The sequence below is a fragment of the Microcebus murinus genome, chromosome 24 (genome assembly GCF_040939455.1).
Source record: "Microcebus murinus isolate Inina chromosome 24, M.murinus_Inina_mat1.0, whole genome shotgun sequence".
NCBI classification, from domain to species: domain Eukaryota; kingdom Metazoa; phylum Chordata; class Mammalia; order Primates; family Cheirogaleidae; genus Microcebus; species Microcebus murinus.
Window position 1 is genome coordinate 16,263,976 of NC_134127.1, and position 15,564 is coordinate 16,279,539.

The window sequence follows — 15,564 nt, forward strand, 5'->3', positions numbered from 1 at the left end:
AGGTGTGGTGGCACATGCCTGTAGTCCCAGCTACTCAGGAGGCTGAGGCAGGAGGACTGCATGAGCCCAGGAATTCGAGTTTAGAGTGAGCTGTGATCGTGCCACTGTACTCCAGCCTGGGCAACAGAGTGAGACTCTGTCTCCTAAAAAATAAAAGTCATTTCAACTAAAATATGGAGAGAAGCCAAATTTTTCTTAGTTATAAAACATGAGGCAGGCTAATAATTGCCAAGATGAAATGATCGGTTTACTTGATCTTTGAGAAAAGCAAACATATTCCCTGAGGTGCAAAGTTGTGAAATTTATCTGTAAGCATCGATTATACTCTGAACAAGTTGTTCCTTTTGTTATAAAATCCTCTAGAAGATTTTCTAATGTGTAATCGGCAACTTGTTAGCTCCATTAATCATATTGTGTAATAGTTTCGGACTGGAAATGGGGTTCATTATTTCTTTATTCATGCTGATGTAACTCAAGCAGTTGTTTGCTATTTGCTCTGCAGTCCCATTTATTAACTCAGATTCCAGTAAAATGTCAAAGTTGTCTTTTCTTCCTATTCCTCGTTGTTCACTGGACTCAAACATTGCTGGTGTTTGGTCTTTAACACATTTTCCTGTCTTTCACTCAGAAATTTTGAAGCTTATTGAGAAAAAGGTAATCTTGATGACTTACAGGAAAAAAAAAAGCTAATTCTTCTGAAATGCTTTACACACACAGAAGTGGAAATTACACACTCATGAGTGTAGAGAATTCAAGCTGCTAACATTCCATTTCAAAAGCAAAAATATGATATTATTTGACTAATTTTATAATTACCTCTGTAGCACAATGAGATATTTTGAAATACAAACCTATTTTTCCTCCTTATATCCCTTTTGCTTTCTACACATTCAAGCAAGAAATAAGCCCTGTGCTCACCTCCTCAGAGAAGGGACAATAATAATGACAGTCGCTTACACATGTGGCATACTTATTAGTGCTGGACACGGTAATTATATAAGCTCATTCAGCTACAACAGCCCTATGAGTAGGTGCTGTTAATGGTCTCCAATTCACAAATAAGGAAACTGAGGCACAGAGGTTGAAGTGACTTGCCCAAGGTCAGGCAGAGCCAGGATTCAAAGGCATCCAGCTCAGAATCTGCACTTTTCATTCTTTAAGATAGACTCTGTTGTCTATCAGGGACTTGGCTGGGATCACTGCCTCAGGAGAAACCCGGAAAAATCTAATCAGGCAATAAAAATGGAATCTAGGGTCAATATTCTGTGGAGGCATGCCAAAAAACTGAACTTGCTAGGAGTGCGATATTATTCCTTTAGGCCACAGATGTATTGTCAGAATATGGTGGAAAAACCGTCATCAAGGGAGGTCAAAATTGTGCCTTCGCTATTATATATTATGAGAATTATGAAGCTATTATATAAAAGGAGAATGAGACCTGACATAATTGGCTGAAAGTATGAGAAAAGAATGATGCAACAGGAGCAGGTGGGGTCCCCCATTTTGAGGAGATGGTCTAGAAACAGAAGGGCTGGGATGCATACTTTAAGGCAGCGGTCCCCAACCTTTTTGGCACCAGGGACCATTTCATGGAAGACGATTTTTCGTGGACTGGCCGGAGGTGGGGTTGTTTTGGGATGATTCAAGCATATTATATTTATTGTGTAGTCAAACCTCTCTGCTAATGATAATCTATTAATATATTTGCAGCCCGTCTCCCGTGCTAGCATCACCACCTCAGCTCCACCTCAGATCGTCAGGTATTAAATTCACACAAGGAGTGGGCCACCTTGATCCCTGGCATGCATAGTTTACAGTAGGGTTCCTGGTCCTATGAGAATCTAATGTGGCTGCTGATCTGACAGGAGGTGGAGCTTAGGCGGGGATGCGAGCAACTGGGAGCGGCTCCAAATACAGATGAAGCTTCGCTGGCCTGCCTGCTGCTCCTGCTGTGTGGCCCAGTTCTTAATGTGCCACAGATTGGTACCAGTCTGCGGCCCAGGGGTTGGGGACCTCAGCTTTAAAGCGTGGTTTTTTTAGAGGGGATTAACTAAATAGAATCGCGAGGCCATTAAGGTTCACATCTCAGATTAGCTTGTCTGCAAGGTGGATTTCACGCACTTACCCTAAGAGTTCATTTTCAGTGGAACATGAGGTGAAACCTCGTCGGAGTGAGTTTAAGAGAGAATGGAAGGGGAGAGATATTGGAGCTAGCTAACAAGAGGAGCTGAGCAGTAAGGGTAGTGTCAGTACAAGGAGGAAGTGGGCAGAGAGGTTTGCTTGTTTTTTAAAGGGAGATATTTGCAGAAGAAAACTCCCCCCAAACTATACTTATTGATATTATCAGAGAAATAAGAGACAAAAATAGAATGCCATTATTATTATTTTTTTACAAAAGGAACAATTAGTGAAGAAGAAAGACCTCAAGGAAATTAATACAACATTCTGAGAAAAAAAATTCACTGCACTGGTTTAGAATATATATTCAAGGAGACCTCCCAGAAAATAGAATAAAATGGCAAGAATCTGAAAAATAGAAAAGATAAGAAAATTAGGGGTGTAATTCAGGAAATCAAGCATCTGCCTAATAGAAGTTTCAAAGAGAACACAGTAAACATTGAAGAGTGAATTATCAAAGAAGTAATAGACAAATAATTCCCACAACTAAAGGATATGATGATGACAGGGCCTATTTAATGCTCAGCACAATGAATTAAAAAACAAAACCAAAAACACCCACCCCTTGGGCACATCATGATGAAATTTTGCACAACAGTGTGTCAGTGAAAAGTTGCAAAAGACTTTTAGAAGACTTGAAATCACGTGTCTAAGTGAGACTAAATCACGTGAGACTAAGAATGGCAGCGTCCTGTTCCATTGGAAGAATGCCTTAAAAATGTTGAGGGAATTTATATTTTCCTAATGAGGACTCTCTACACAGCCAAGCTATTAATCAAGTGTGAAGATAGAATAAAGACATTATGGACTTGCAAGAACTAAAAAATTCCACCTTCACATACACTTTCTGAGAAAGATCCTGACAATATGAACTAGAAAAATAAGGATAAAGATGGATAAAGAGGAAGATGAGGAAAAGGAACCAAGAAAAAGTGAGGTGCTTTGCAATGTGGCAGCTTGGCTAGGCTGAACTACATTTCCCAGAATTCCCTTTCCTTTCTGTTTCCCCAAGGATTAACCACAAGAGGGATTCTGGTGTGAGATTTGTAGGGCAAAAGGAAGTAGCAGCTATCTTTATACCTTCACTACCTATGCTGTCATATATCTTGTTGGCATAGATGCTGGGCTTCCAATTGCTCCACTGTCCCCTGGATATAATTTGGATCTTCCTTCTAGCACATGACAAAGGGTCTGGCTTCTGCAGGACACCTGTGTCTCACCAAGGTCAGCGGCAACAAGAACCAGACACAGGTTTCAGTCCCTCCTCATAGTCTCCAGATCCTGCTTCCATTATACACATCTACCCTCACACCTACCTGCCCTGCAAACTCTGAGCTCCAATAATACCTGTGGAGACAGCAGCCTTTCAGAGAGTGCTTAAGGAGTCCCCACAATCTTATTAAATCAAACCCCTTATCTACCTAGAAGTTCTGCTTCTTTGATTGCACTCTGTTATGTTACTCTTCAAAGGGGCAGCCTTGCAAAAATAACAGGAAAATACATAATCCCACTTAGGAAAACACCTAAATCCTACAATTTCCCCGGTAACGGTTAAAGATCAATCCTATGAGTTCTCTCAATAACAGGTACCCTGCAGGAGTTCTAGTTTGCACAACTTCTGAAAAAGCTGAATGGACACAAATGAGATGTAAATTTCTCTCTTTCACAATTATTTATTTTTTTTGAGAATCTGCTTTTACAGAGATCCTGAGTAAACAGCAAGAGAACAAGCCTCAACCATAGCTCGAGGACAATCACATCTTCTTGGATAATCCCTTTTTTTTCTCCAAGGAAGACAGGAAACCAAGTCTTGGACTTTGACATCCTTGCAGTTTTTGTTGTCTACCTGCTGCCACTTTTGTCATCAGCGGAAATCCCTTTTTTCCCCTCTTTGTCCCCCTTAAAATCAGTGAGACATTTGGCCTCGCTGCTGCCATCTCCCTTCTCTTTCTTTGGGATGCCACTTCGTGTCTCTCTCTTTTCTCTCTCTGTCTCTCTCTCTCATTCTCTCCTCTAAGCAGATAAAATAAATTTTACTTTTTTTTTTTTTTTGAGACAGAGTCTCACTTTGTTGCCTGGGCTAGAGTGCCATGGTGTCAGCCTAGCTCACAGCAACCTCCAACTCCTGGGCTCAAAAAATCCTCTGCCTCAGCCTCCCAAGTCGCTGGGACTACAGGCATGTGCCACCATGCCCGGCTAATTTTTTCTATATATTTTTAGTTGTCCAGCTAATTTCTTTCTATTTTTAGTAGAGATGGGGTCTCACTCTTGCTCAGGCTGGATTTGAACTCGTGACCTTGAGCGATCCGCCGCCTCAGCCTCCCAGAGTGCTAGGATTACAGGCGTGAGCCACTGCGTCCGGCCGGTGTACCATTTTTAAAAAAATCTTTTATGCCATATTTTTACTTTTATATCTTAATTTCTGCATGACAAATTGTTCTCCACCTGAGCTGTGAGCACCTACTAAGCCTTTCCACTCTAACAACTGTGAGATTCCCAAACAGGAAAACCGAATGCCAGAGAAGGAATTTTTTCAATGCATTATTGTTTCTTCTTTCCCAGAGTCCTCTTTTCTTTTGCTCAGATCTAGACTGCTCTCCCTCTAGGCTTGCCACATGAAGCATGTGAGAAGTAATATTGATAGACATTTGACAGATCTCCAAAAATGTTTAGCCTCAGGTTCCACAAAACCTGTATCCTCTCCCTGCTCACCTGTTAAGATAAAATGAAATGCTTATTCACCACTCTCTTTTTCAGAGGTTTCTCACTTATCTATTTGGAATTCTTTTTCTCTGGTCATTTATCCAAGTCTACATTGGTTCCCTAACTGGAAAAGTACAAAAGATGGTTTCTTATTCCACTTCTTTTCCCCTGTGAAAAATAAAAAGAGCTCCGGCTAAGGAATATGTTTGTTTTTCTTGTGCTGTGTATGCAAGGACTTCGGAATTGCATATATTTTAGGCTTCTGAACAATAACATCTTTCTTATTATAGAAAAATCCCTCCATAAGGTCACATGTCATTAAAAAAAAACAATTTCAACCAAATACATGTTGAATTCTAATAGAAAACAGATTTTTTACACTTAACACATGAAGAAGAAATTCAGCTATATTGTGTAAAAATATGTGGGGAGAAAAGAAAACAAGAGCTCATGTTAAGTAAAACCACATTTTAAAACATGCCTTTAGGAATAAGGAAGATAGAAGGTAATAGATATCCGCTTTCATTCTAATGCTCAGTGATGATGCCCTACTTTCTTTGATAAATTTACTACAAATATTTTTCTTTCAGATACCTAAATCCAATCTCCATATGTACCTCTTTTGTCTAGTTTTTAGATTCTTCAAATTTTATCTCCTCATACAGCATCATTCAACTAACTTGCAAATACAGGATAATCTATATTTTTATGACCATATCTGAAAGTAGAATCCCAGGATTGTTAGCTATGCACACAGAATTTCTGGACTCTAGCAGAAAATTTAAAAATATACGTTTGACAAAAATGTATTTGCGTATTTGAATCTTAAATTTATCTTTGTTTATTCAGCTTTTATTATTTTTATTTCTTGGAAAAAGTAAGACGACCTAAATATAATGCTCTGAGATGTAGTTGCTTGCTTTCACTTCAAAGTAACTATACATTATGTTGAGAAAAAAGAAACATTTGTTGTATATAATTCCATACACATCCTGGTTAATTTATTGGTTGGCATATCTATGGCTCAAATGACTTATTTTTCCCGCACATGCCTTTAAGACAAGAACTTGGCATATTCAACTTTTACAATTTACATTTAAAAATTTTATCTTTGCATTTAGATGACTGAACTCCCTTAAAAACAAAAGCTAGGTCCCTGACTCACATGTGCATGAGCAAGAGTACACAACAAAGTGATTCCTCTAAGATTGAAGTGTTTTTTTCCTGCTTCTCCCTTAGATACACTGAGGAAAAATTCTAGAACTTTTAGAATAGACATTTTTTGCCTGCCTCCAGCAATCAAAGATTCTGAAATATTGAGGCCCAATCTCAGAGTCATACACTTATACTGGCTTTTCATTTTGTTTACAAGCTAAAGAAATAAGTTTCATCCAGCCATGCAGAGCAAAAATAAAATTGGATTTGTTGGAGGGATATTGAAGTAATAGAATCAGTGACAGACTGACTTAAGCCCAGGAAAGGCAGAGTAAGGACAGTTTATAAAACCTAACCAAGAGGAGTTCTTGGACTTATTCTGTAGTATGCAGCCCTTAAAATGTTATAGTTTCAACAACATGTTAGCCTCTCTACAAATCTCACATTTTCTATGCAAATCCCACATCTCTAGGAGAAGAGAATCTAATTAGCTTAGCACCTGTATCTCAATGTACATCTATGTTGCCCAGGCTGGTCTTGAACTCCTGGCCTTAAGCAATCCTCCCACCTCAGCTTCCCAAAGCACTGGGATTATAGGCATGAGTCACTGTGCCCTACTCCATATAGATATTAATATATTAATCTAGATATTAACATATGACATCCTCACATTGAGGCTACACCACTACTCCGGCCCACAGATTCTTGACAAACGTAGCTACTGGGGGATCTTTTGTGAACAAGGAAGGCACTGCAGTGTGGACCATTCTCCTACTATACAATCAGGTAATTTAAAGAAAAAAAGAAAGAGGGATCTATCCAGTTTAATGGGAGATTGCCTGGTCCCATAGAGATGCCTGGGAAGCCTAACATTTCATCTCCCGTGACTGTTTCACCAATGAATCAACCATACTACATGTGCCCTTGTGCTGTATCTGTGAGGTCATATTCTAAGTCACCTTTTTATTTGCCTATTCCAATTTCTATGTAACTCGGTAACGGAGGAATGTAAATGGAGTTAAAGCGTTCTAAGGTTTTAACAAGGTTTAGGGAGTAGTCTTCCCTTATCCAAAGTTTCACTTTCTGTGGTTTCAATTACCTGAGGTCAACTGCAGTCCAAAAATACTAAAATATTTTGAGAGAGAGGGACATCACATTTGCATAACTTTTATTACAGTATATTGTTATAATTATTCTATTTTATTATTGGTTATTATTGTTGATCCCTTACTGTGCATAATTTATAAATTAAACTTTATCATAGTTCTGTAGGTATGGGAAAAAACATAGTATATACAGGTTTTAGCACTATCCAAGATTTCAGGTATTCATTGGGGGTCTTGGAACATACACCCTGCAGATAAAGGGGCCTATTATATATTAGGCTGTAATAAGTCAAGGATTTGTGTGTAATCCCTACAGTCATCATTAAAAGAATAGCCAATAGAAGGAAACAATGAAATAATAATAAATTACCCAAAAGAAGTAGAAAAAAATGAACATAATAAATAAGACAAATATTTCTATTTCACAAATATAGTCAAGTGTTACCTAATGTTGGGGCTACATTCTGAGAAATGCATCATTAGGCAATTTTATCATTGTGCAAACATCACAGATAGTACTTACACAATCTAAATGGTGTAGTTTACTATTTACCTAGGCTACAAACCTGTACAGCATGTTGCTGTACTGAATACCATAGGCAACAATGGTAAGTATTTATGTATCTAAACATATCACAGGTACAGTAAAAATATGGCATAAAAGATTAAAAAAAAAAAAGGTACACCTATATAGGGCATTTACCATGAATAGAGCTTAGAGCACTGAAATTTACTCCGGGTGAATTAGTTTATGAGCAGTGAGTGAATGTGAAGGCCTAGGACATTACCAAACACTACTGTAGACTTTATAAATACTGTATATTTAGGTTACAATAAATTTATAATTTTTTTTCTTTTTTCAATAATAAGTTAACCATAGCTTACTATAACTTTTTACTTTATAACCTTTTTAGTTTTTTACACTTTTGACTCTTTTTAAGTAACAGCTTAGGCCAGACGTGGTGGCTCATGCCTGTAATCCTAGCACTCTGGGAGGCTGAAGTGGGTGGATTGCTCGAGGTCAGGAGTTCGAAACCAGCATGATCAAAAGTGAGACCCCGTCTCTACTAAAAATAGAAAGAAATTAATTGACCAACTAAAAATATATATACAAAAAAATTAGTCGGGCATGGTGGTGCATGCCTGTAGTCCCAGCTACTCGGGAGGCTGAGGCAGGAGGATGGCTTGAGCCCAGGAGTTTGAGGTTGCCGTGAGCTAAGCTGATGCCACAGCATTTACTCTAGCCTGGGCAACAAAGTGAGAATCTGTCTCAAAAATAAATAAATAACAGTTTAAAACATAAATACATTGTATAGTTGTATGAAAATATTTTCTATATATTCTTATTATATAAACTTTTTCTATTTTTGAAATTTTATATTTGTTTTCTTTGCTCTTTAAACTTTTTTTTTCTTAAAAACTAGGACATAAACACACACGTTAGCCAAGGTCAGGATCATTAATATCTCTATCTTCCACCTCTGCATCTTGTCTCACTGGGAGGTCTTCAAGGGCAATAACACACATGGAGCTGTCGTCTCCTATGATAACAATGACTTCTTCTGGAATGCCTCCTAAAGGACCTGCCTGAGGCTGTTTTACATATATATGTAGAAGGAGGACACTTTAAAACAATGATTTTTTTAAAAAGCATAGAATAGTAAATAGGTAAACCAGTAACATAGTCATTTATCATGATTACCAAATATTATGTACTGTAAATAATTGTACATGTTATATTTTATATGACTGGCAGCATAGTAGGTTTGTTTATGCCAGTATCATCACAGACACTTGAATAATGCATTGCCATATGATGTCACGCAGCTATGACATCACTAAGTGATGGGAATTTTTCAGCCCATTATAATCTAATGGGACCACCGTTGTGCATGCAATCAGTCATTGACCAAAATATTATGCAGTACGTGACTGTAGCAAGAATGTGGTGGTTTCATGCCGTGCAAATTTTGGTAACCTAGAACTGTGTCCTAGAATGCCATTCCTTGTATTGCTCCGGGTTAGGGCTGAGAAAAGAGAAATAATTAGTGAGATTTGGAAGGCACAAGTGAAGCAGGAGCCCTTATTTTCCTCATAGTCTTCATGGTTAGCTACTAGGACAGACATAGAGGTGCCAGCAGTACATCCCTGCTAGCCCCTGCTCCTTTCCCCAGCGTTCTGTTCTCCTTCCTGAGTGCAGCTCTGCTGACCAACAGAGACTCCAGGTCTTCCACTACACAGAGACCCCACCAGCTCCCTTGGTCGTCCTGCTCAGAGTAGTTGAACATGGCTGGCTTCCCTTATTCTCCTGTAAGCTCTTTTTTTTTTTTTGAAGACAGTCTCACTTTATCACCCCAGTGAGAGTGCAGTGGCATCCTCATATCTCAAAGCAACCTCAAACTCCTGGGCTCAAGCAATCCTCCTGCTTCAGCCTCCCAAGTAGCTGGGACTACAGGCATGTGTTACTACACCCAGCTAATTTTTCTATTATTTGTAGAGACAGGGTCTTGTTCTTGCTCAGGCTGGTCTTGAACCGCTGACCTCAAGTACTCTTCCCACCTTGGCATCCCAGAGTGCTAGGATTACAGGTGTGAGCCACTGTGCCCAGCCTATATTTTTAAATGGCTGAAAAAAAAAAATCAAAAGAAAGTTAGTATTTTGTGACATGTGGAAATTATATAAAAGTCTAAATTTCAGGGTCCATAATAAAGTTTTATTGGAACACACCCATGCTCATTCATTTGCACATTGCCTATGGCTGCTGTCCTTCTACAACAATAGAGCTGAGTAGTTACAACAGAATGTACAGCCCACAATGCCAAAAACATTTACATCAGGTCTTTTACAGAAAAAAGTTTGCCAACCCCTGCCCTATAGCGTTCTGTTTCATCTCATGACAGGGTTTTCCTTGCTTCTACATCGAGATCAGGGATGGAGTCTTGAATGGTTCACCGTGTCACCCAACACCACCATTTTTAAACCCTGGAAATTATTTAGTACTCTCCTGGTAAAGGGAGAGCAGTCTAACTTCTCCTGCCTGGTTAATCTCAGTTCACACATGTTTTGGTAGTTCTCCTCTGACTCTAGGATCTTTCTTAGGGAAGAAGAAATGCAGTGCGGAAGTCTTTTTATGGTAAAATAGAAAAAATTATAACATCTACAGCTGTAGCTTCCCTGCATCATGCAATGACGTCAAAGCAGATCATTGTAACTCCAATCACGCTGCATATTCCTCTGTTGGGCCACACTCATGTGCATGCATATACCAAATCTAGTTGTCACCTGCAGCTCTGCTTAGTTCTGTGAATAAAGACACTTGTCTAACCCAGAGTTCATCTTCTATAAAGCCACTCCAGATGACTCCCTTATAATCATGGCAATCGTGAGTCCTTATTTCATATAATTTTGTTTTCTATAATAGGATTTTTAAAGTAAAAGATGGGGTTTAATTTCTATGGCTTTCTAACATTTTTCATATGAAGTAGGAAACCAAATCTGTAGCGGTCCACGTTTTCATATTTTTTAAACTGTCCCATCTAATTCCTCAATTTCTCTACTTTCTTAACAATCTACATTCTAGTTATACTTACTAGAGTTCTGCTGTAGGGATGGTGGGAGGCTATGAAAAAAATATAGGTTATTTTCACTGTAGTTCTTTTCTTGTTACTCGTATCTTTGTTTAAATCCCTCCAACTTGATATATCCTGGGAAGTAAGTATTTTACAGAGGACTACACTACTGAACTCCAACCAGATTTGCAACGAATGCAGAAGTTGGGGTAAAATCATAACCCCCTCCTAAGAATACAGACAGGGAAAATATAGGAAGAATTGTACAGTAATTACAACTCTGCAGAAGTAAAGCCATGTAAAGACTGAATAAATGCAAGTATGGATGGAATTATCAGAATCACAAGGGTTACATTTATTGAACGAGTGATTCTTGAAAGAAAATTGGTTATGAAGGAAAGGACAGTTCAGACTGGTATAAACATTAATATTGTATGTTGACAGCAGTAATTGGGTGTTTTTAAATCTAATAATAAAGAGTCCAAAGTAGGCAGTAATGAGAGATGTCATGGAAATTAGATACAGGGAAAACAGAGCAAGGTAAGAAGAGTCTGGCAACATTACTTATGTATGGGGATTTGCTATAATTAGTTGATATAATTATGTAATAGCTAACTGATTTAATTATATATATAAACTTCAGGTTGCTGAGAAAACGAAGTACATAAGAAAAATCCTCCCCACTCCCCCAGCTCCAGGGCCTACTTGGCAATCAATGTCAGAAGATATTTTTGCTTTTGCAACTGAACTGGGGAGGGGGTTGCTCCAGGCATCCAGTGGGTAGAGGCCAGAGATGTTGCAAAACAACCTTCAGTGCATAGAAAAGCCCCCAGAACAAGACTTGTCCAGCCCAAAATGTCAATAGTACCAAGGTTAAGAAGCTCTGGGCTAGGTTAAGACAGAGAAGTAACAGTGCTTAAGTTTAACCAACAGGTTTAAGAACTAGGACAAGGGTTTCCAACTAGTCTCTTGTTTGGCATGACCAATCTCTTTCTCTATCAAGTTACCCACAAATTCAAGTTAAAATCAGTTATATGCTTTTGTGAATATTCCAAAATTAATTTAACATTCTGTTCTTAATAGATTTTGTGTTTATACTTGTCAACATGGAGGAATCTCAGAAACAAAATGTTGAAAGAAGTTAAGCAAGAATATATTCAGTGTGATACCATTTCTATAAAGCTTTAAAAAAGCAAAAACAAAAACAAAAACAAAAAAACCCCACAACATATTATTTAGGGACCCATAGTTATATAAAGAAAATGAAGCAATGATCACTGAATTCTGGATATTATTTCTGTCTGAAAAGAAGAGGAATAAGTTTGCAGAAAAGCATGGGAGGTCCTTATACTTATTGATTAAATTATATTTTTAAGGTTAGATCGTGGGTTCTTGAGTGTTTATTTCATTATTGTACTTTATATAGTTTACATATACGTCATATTCTTTTGAGTGTATCAAAAATCACAATACAAACAAGAAAATTCCATTGTAATGGTAGTATTAGTCACTGAAGATTTTTCCTTTAGGTTCTATCACCATCTGCTGGTTGATACTAGGTATTGCATATAACTGTTGTTTCAAAGACCAAATTAATGAACGTTAAAATAAATGAATTGCAAGGCATTGAGATAAATAGAAGTATAAAAGACAGGGTTTCTGTTATAACCATGCTTACCATCCATCTGTGGATAACAACATATAGAATATATCAAAGAGGCAAACAATACAGCACAAAATGCACTGTGAGTACTGCCTCATCAGTGTCCTACTAAATACCCCAAACCAGAAACAAATAGTAGTTTACACCTCACGACAACTGATTTAGACTATGTTAATAGAAATTCCAGTCCTTTATTTGTTCTGCTAATACCTTAGGCCAGGCCTTAATTAACTTCATGCCAGTTACAGTCTGCTCTTCTTGTCTCTCCCTTTTCTTCTCTTCTTCCTAGTCTGTACGAAACATTGCCACTAGATTGACATATTAAAACAACCATTTCATTATATCATTGCCCTCTTCCAAAATCTCAAGTGCTTTCATGCTATCTGCATAACAAAGCCCAAACTCTTCAGATCAGTAGTTAAGACTTTCTGTAGTTTGGCCCAACCTGTTACTCAATCTTGCCTTACCCCATCTCCCCATCCCTCACCCCATATAAATCCTCCTCTTTAGCCAGTCTGTTTGTTGTTGTTTATTCTGGATGTATTTTCTGTGTTCCTAGTGTGCTCCATTTCCTTGAACATCATTCTGCTGTTTAGATCTCCCCCATCCCCATCTTTAACGCATGTGTTAGGTTGTTTTCCTAAATGTAGAAGACCAAAACACAGTTTCAATGTTTATCTTTTAGGGACCACTTTTCTGTTTCCTTTCTACATTTCCACAGACTTCTGCCCCCAATTTTGTCCTAGGTAGAAATCCTGCAGCAATTATCTCTAAGATAACAGATCCCTTTTTTCCCCTTTGAATTACTAAAGCACTTAACTGTCTATATAATTTATTTGGTATAGTCACACACTATTGATAGTACACTGATTCATTTTGATAAGATTTGTTCCCTAAATTAGATGTTAAATTTTTAGAAGCCAGGGATAATTTTGTAGTTTTTTGGGTTTTTTCCTCTCTTCCTTCCCCTACAAAAATCAATAATGCCCATACTTGAGTATGAGGACCTTTTTAATGTTAATATTTCTCAAATTCCTCCTACCACCTAACAAATAATAGTATTAACAGTTTGGGGCTTCAGAAATTCAGAAAACATAATGACGAGTAGCTTCGATGATTTCAGTCATGCTTTTTAACTTATTTGAAGTGTTTTAATGACAATAGTTTCTACATACATTGAAAAATAATAATATATATGTAAAACAAAATGATGATGACAACCGTAGCTAACTATTTTGGGGCCTTACCATTTGCTAGTGCATTTTTCTATGTGTTTTTTATATAATAATAATAATAATAAATTCTTGTATGGAATCTGGCAGACCTTGTTTTGAATCTAGGCTCTATCACTTGGAGCTGCTAAAACTTTGATTTATTGAAGCTTCCATTTGTAAAATGGGTCAGATGGAGAGCCAACCTCCTCACAGTAGTTGTGAGAATTAAGAAAATCACAATAGCTGAAGTGCTTAATACTGTGTCTGGCATACAACAAACTCAAAGAAAAGTTTTTTTAATCCCTTCAAAGTAGGCAGTATTATTTGTTCCTCTTTATTTAATAGATGAGGCAATTGAGGCTCAGAAAGGTTAAGTAACTAGTCCAAGAGTTAAAGTGGCATAATTAGGATAGGGCATTCTGGACTACAATAAACACCTGACTGGGTAATTGCTATTTGCTTTGAGCTCCCACAGCACTTTTTCTTAGAATACTGAATTTTATGTCACACCTCACTCCCCCATCCTTCACTAAAATATGAGCTCTTCAAGGGAAATGACTAAGTTTTTGTTACCTCAGTGCTTGGTGATGTTAGACACACAGAAAGTAAAAAAAATACAAATGAATAGTAGCGCCAAGGATCATTTCACTGATGACTAAACCTAGAAACAGCAAATTGCAGTGGGCTGGAAGAGCTTTATTATCTGAATTGTGTACGGAGATTCATTTCTGTAATTGTTTTTCTGAACAATTCCTGTTGGTAATTGAGAACAATTTGTTTTAGTTGTTGGTGGAACCCAAAAGCCCATTCTTCATTCCTCCCTACCCTTATTTTGATTGATTAAAAAAAAAAAAAAATCCTATCCCGCAATAACAAACTGCCTAAAAATAGACTGCCCTTGCACTCAACTAAAATGGACAGATGTGTTAACTTTTCGGCCAGGCACATTGAAGATTCTCATCGTCATTTTACCGAATTTTTGTTTTTGTTTCAAAGGAGGACCTGCCAGTTTACTAATCTGCTAATGTAAGAGTATAAATAAAAAGGGAACTCAGAGAAAATTACCGAGATTAAATTCTGATTAAAATTATTTGATTCTTCTAACAAAATAGGGCATTAATCAAAAGGAGTGTTAATTATTGACAATATGTTTATGATTCTTCCACTGACTAGCTATGTATGTTTGGCAAATTGTTTTAATTTCCGTGGATTTATCTCCTGACGTGTAAAATTAGAGGGCTGAACTAGATAATAAGGGCCTTTTTGTTTTCATCCCTTTGTGACTGGGACGTGCGTGGGCAGGGAATGGAAAAGCCACTCCAGCCTGTTCTTCTTCTTCCGGCACGGACCGGACCTGATACCCCCACAGAAACCCAAAGCACGCCTCCACTCACTTCCCGGCGGCTGACGAGAGGTCGGCTCGCTTCGGCAAGAGGCCTCGAGATTCTCGTTCCGCGCTCAGCGCCGGAAGCGCACAGCATGCCGGGATCTGTAGTCCTCCACCTTGCGGAGGGAGAGCATTTATAACTCGAGTTCGAGCTGGCATTCTGGGACATGTAGTCTCTGGCTGTGCGTTTGCGTAAAAGAGCCAGAAGTGACACCACAGACTCCGGCGGGTCACATGACTCCAGCCTAGAGCGTCGATCGCACTGCGGCTCTCATCCGGGCGAGTTCTCGCCCCCGCGCGGCCGTTGCCGAGGAGACGGCGCATGTTTCCCTGCGCGTTGCCCCCTCTGCAGTCCCCCCGCCCCTCTTCTCCCACCACAATGAGAACCTAAGATGGCGCTGGCTGCGGCGGTTGGCGCCGAGTAGCTGAGGTGGGAAGGGCGGCCATTGGGCCCGAGGCAGCCAGGCAACGCGTGGACCACTCTGCTGTGGTCTCGCAGGGAGGACCGCTGCCGGGGGGGGTGGGTCGTTGGGGCTGACCGCCACTCCGCCCTTGACAGGAGAGGCTGCTTCCTTTACAGGTAATGCCT

General features: G+C 38.7%; 2 protein-coding genes across 25 annotated transcripts in view; one reads left to right on the plus strand and one right to left on the minus strand.

Annotated features, from left to right (window-relative positions):
* Positions 1 to 14,265: 14,265 nt before the first annotated feature.
* On the minus strand, positions 14,266 to 15,302 carry LOC142864142 (uncharacterized). Its single transcript, XM_075997360.1, has 2 exons — positions 14,983 to 15,302; positions 14,266 to 14,341 (listed from the first exon to the last, which is right to left on the minus strand). Exons 1-2 carry the CDS (start codon positions 15,297 to 15,299, stop codon positions 14,311 to 14,313), a joined length of 348 nt encoding a protein of 115 aa, XP_075853475.1. The 5' UTR covers positions 15,300 to 15,302; the 3' UTR covers positions 14,266 to 14,310.
* PCM1 (pericentriolar material 1) overlaps positions 15,302 to 15,564 on the plus strand; it is an 87,777-nt gene continuing 87,514 nt past the window's right edge. For all 24 annotated transcript variants that reach the window (XM_075997340.1, XM_012785022.3, XM_075997343.1 and 21 more), the window contains exon 1: positions 15,302 to 15,555. The gene's annotated coding sequence lies outside the window, so the exon portion shown is untranslated. The remainder of the gene's footprint in view (positions 15,556 to 15,564) is intronic.

Excerpts from the sequence above, each read along its gene's own strand:
- LOC142864142 (XM_075997360.1), bottom strand. The coding sequence starts at position 15,299 with ATGCGCCGTCTCCTCGGCAACGGCCGCGCGGGGGCGAGAACTCGCCCG. Across the intron at positions 14,342-14,982 it reads CTCTCGTCAGCCGCCGGGAA|GAATTGTTCAGAAAAACAAT; the intron begins GTGAGTGGAGGC and ends AATTACCAACAG.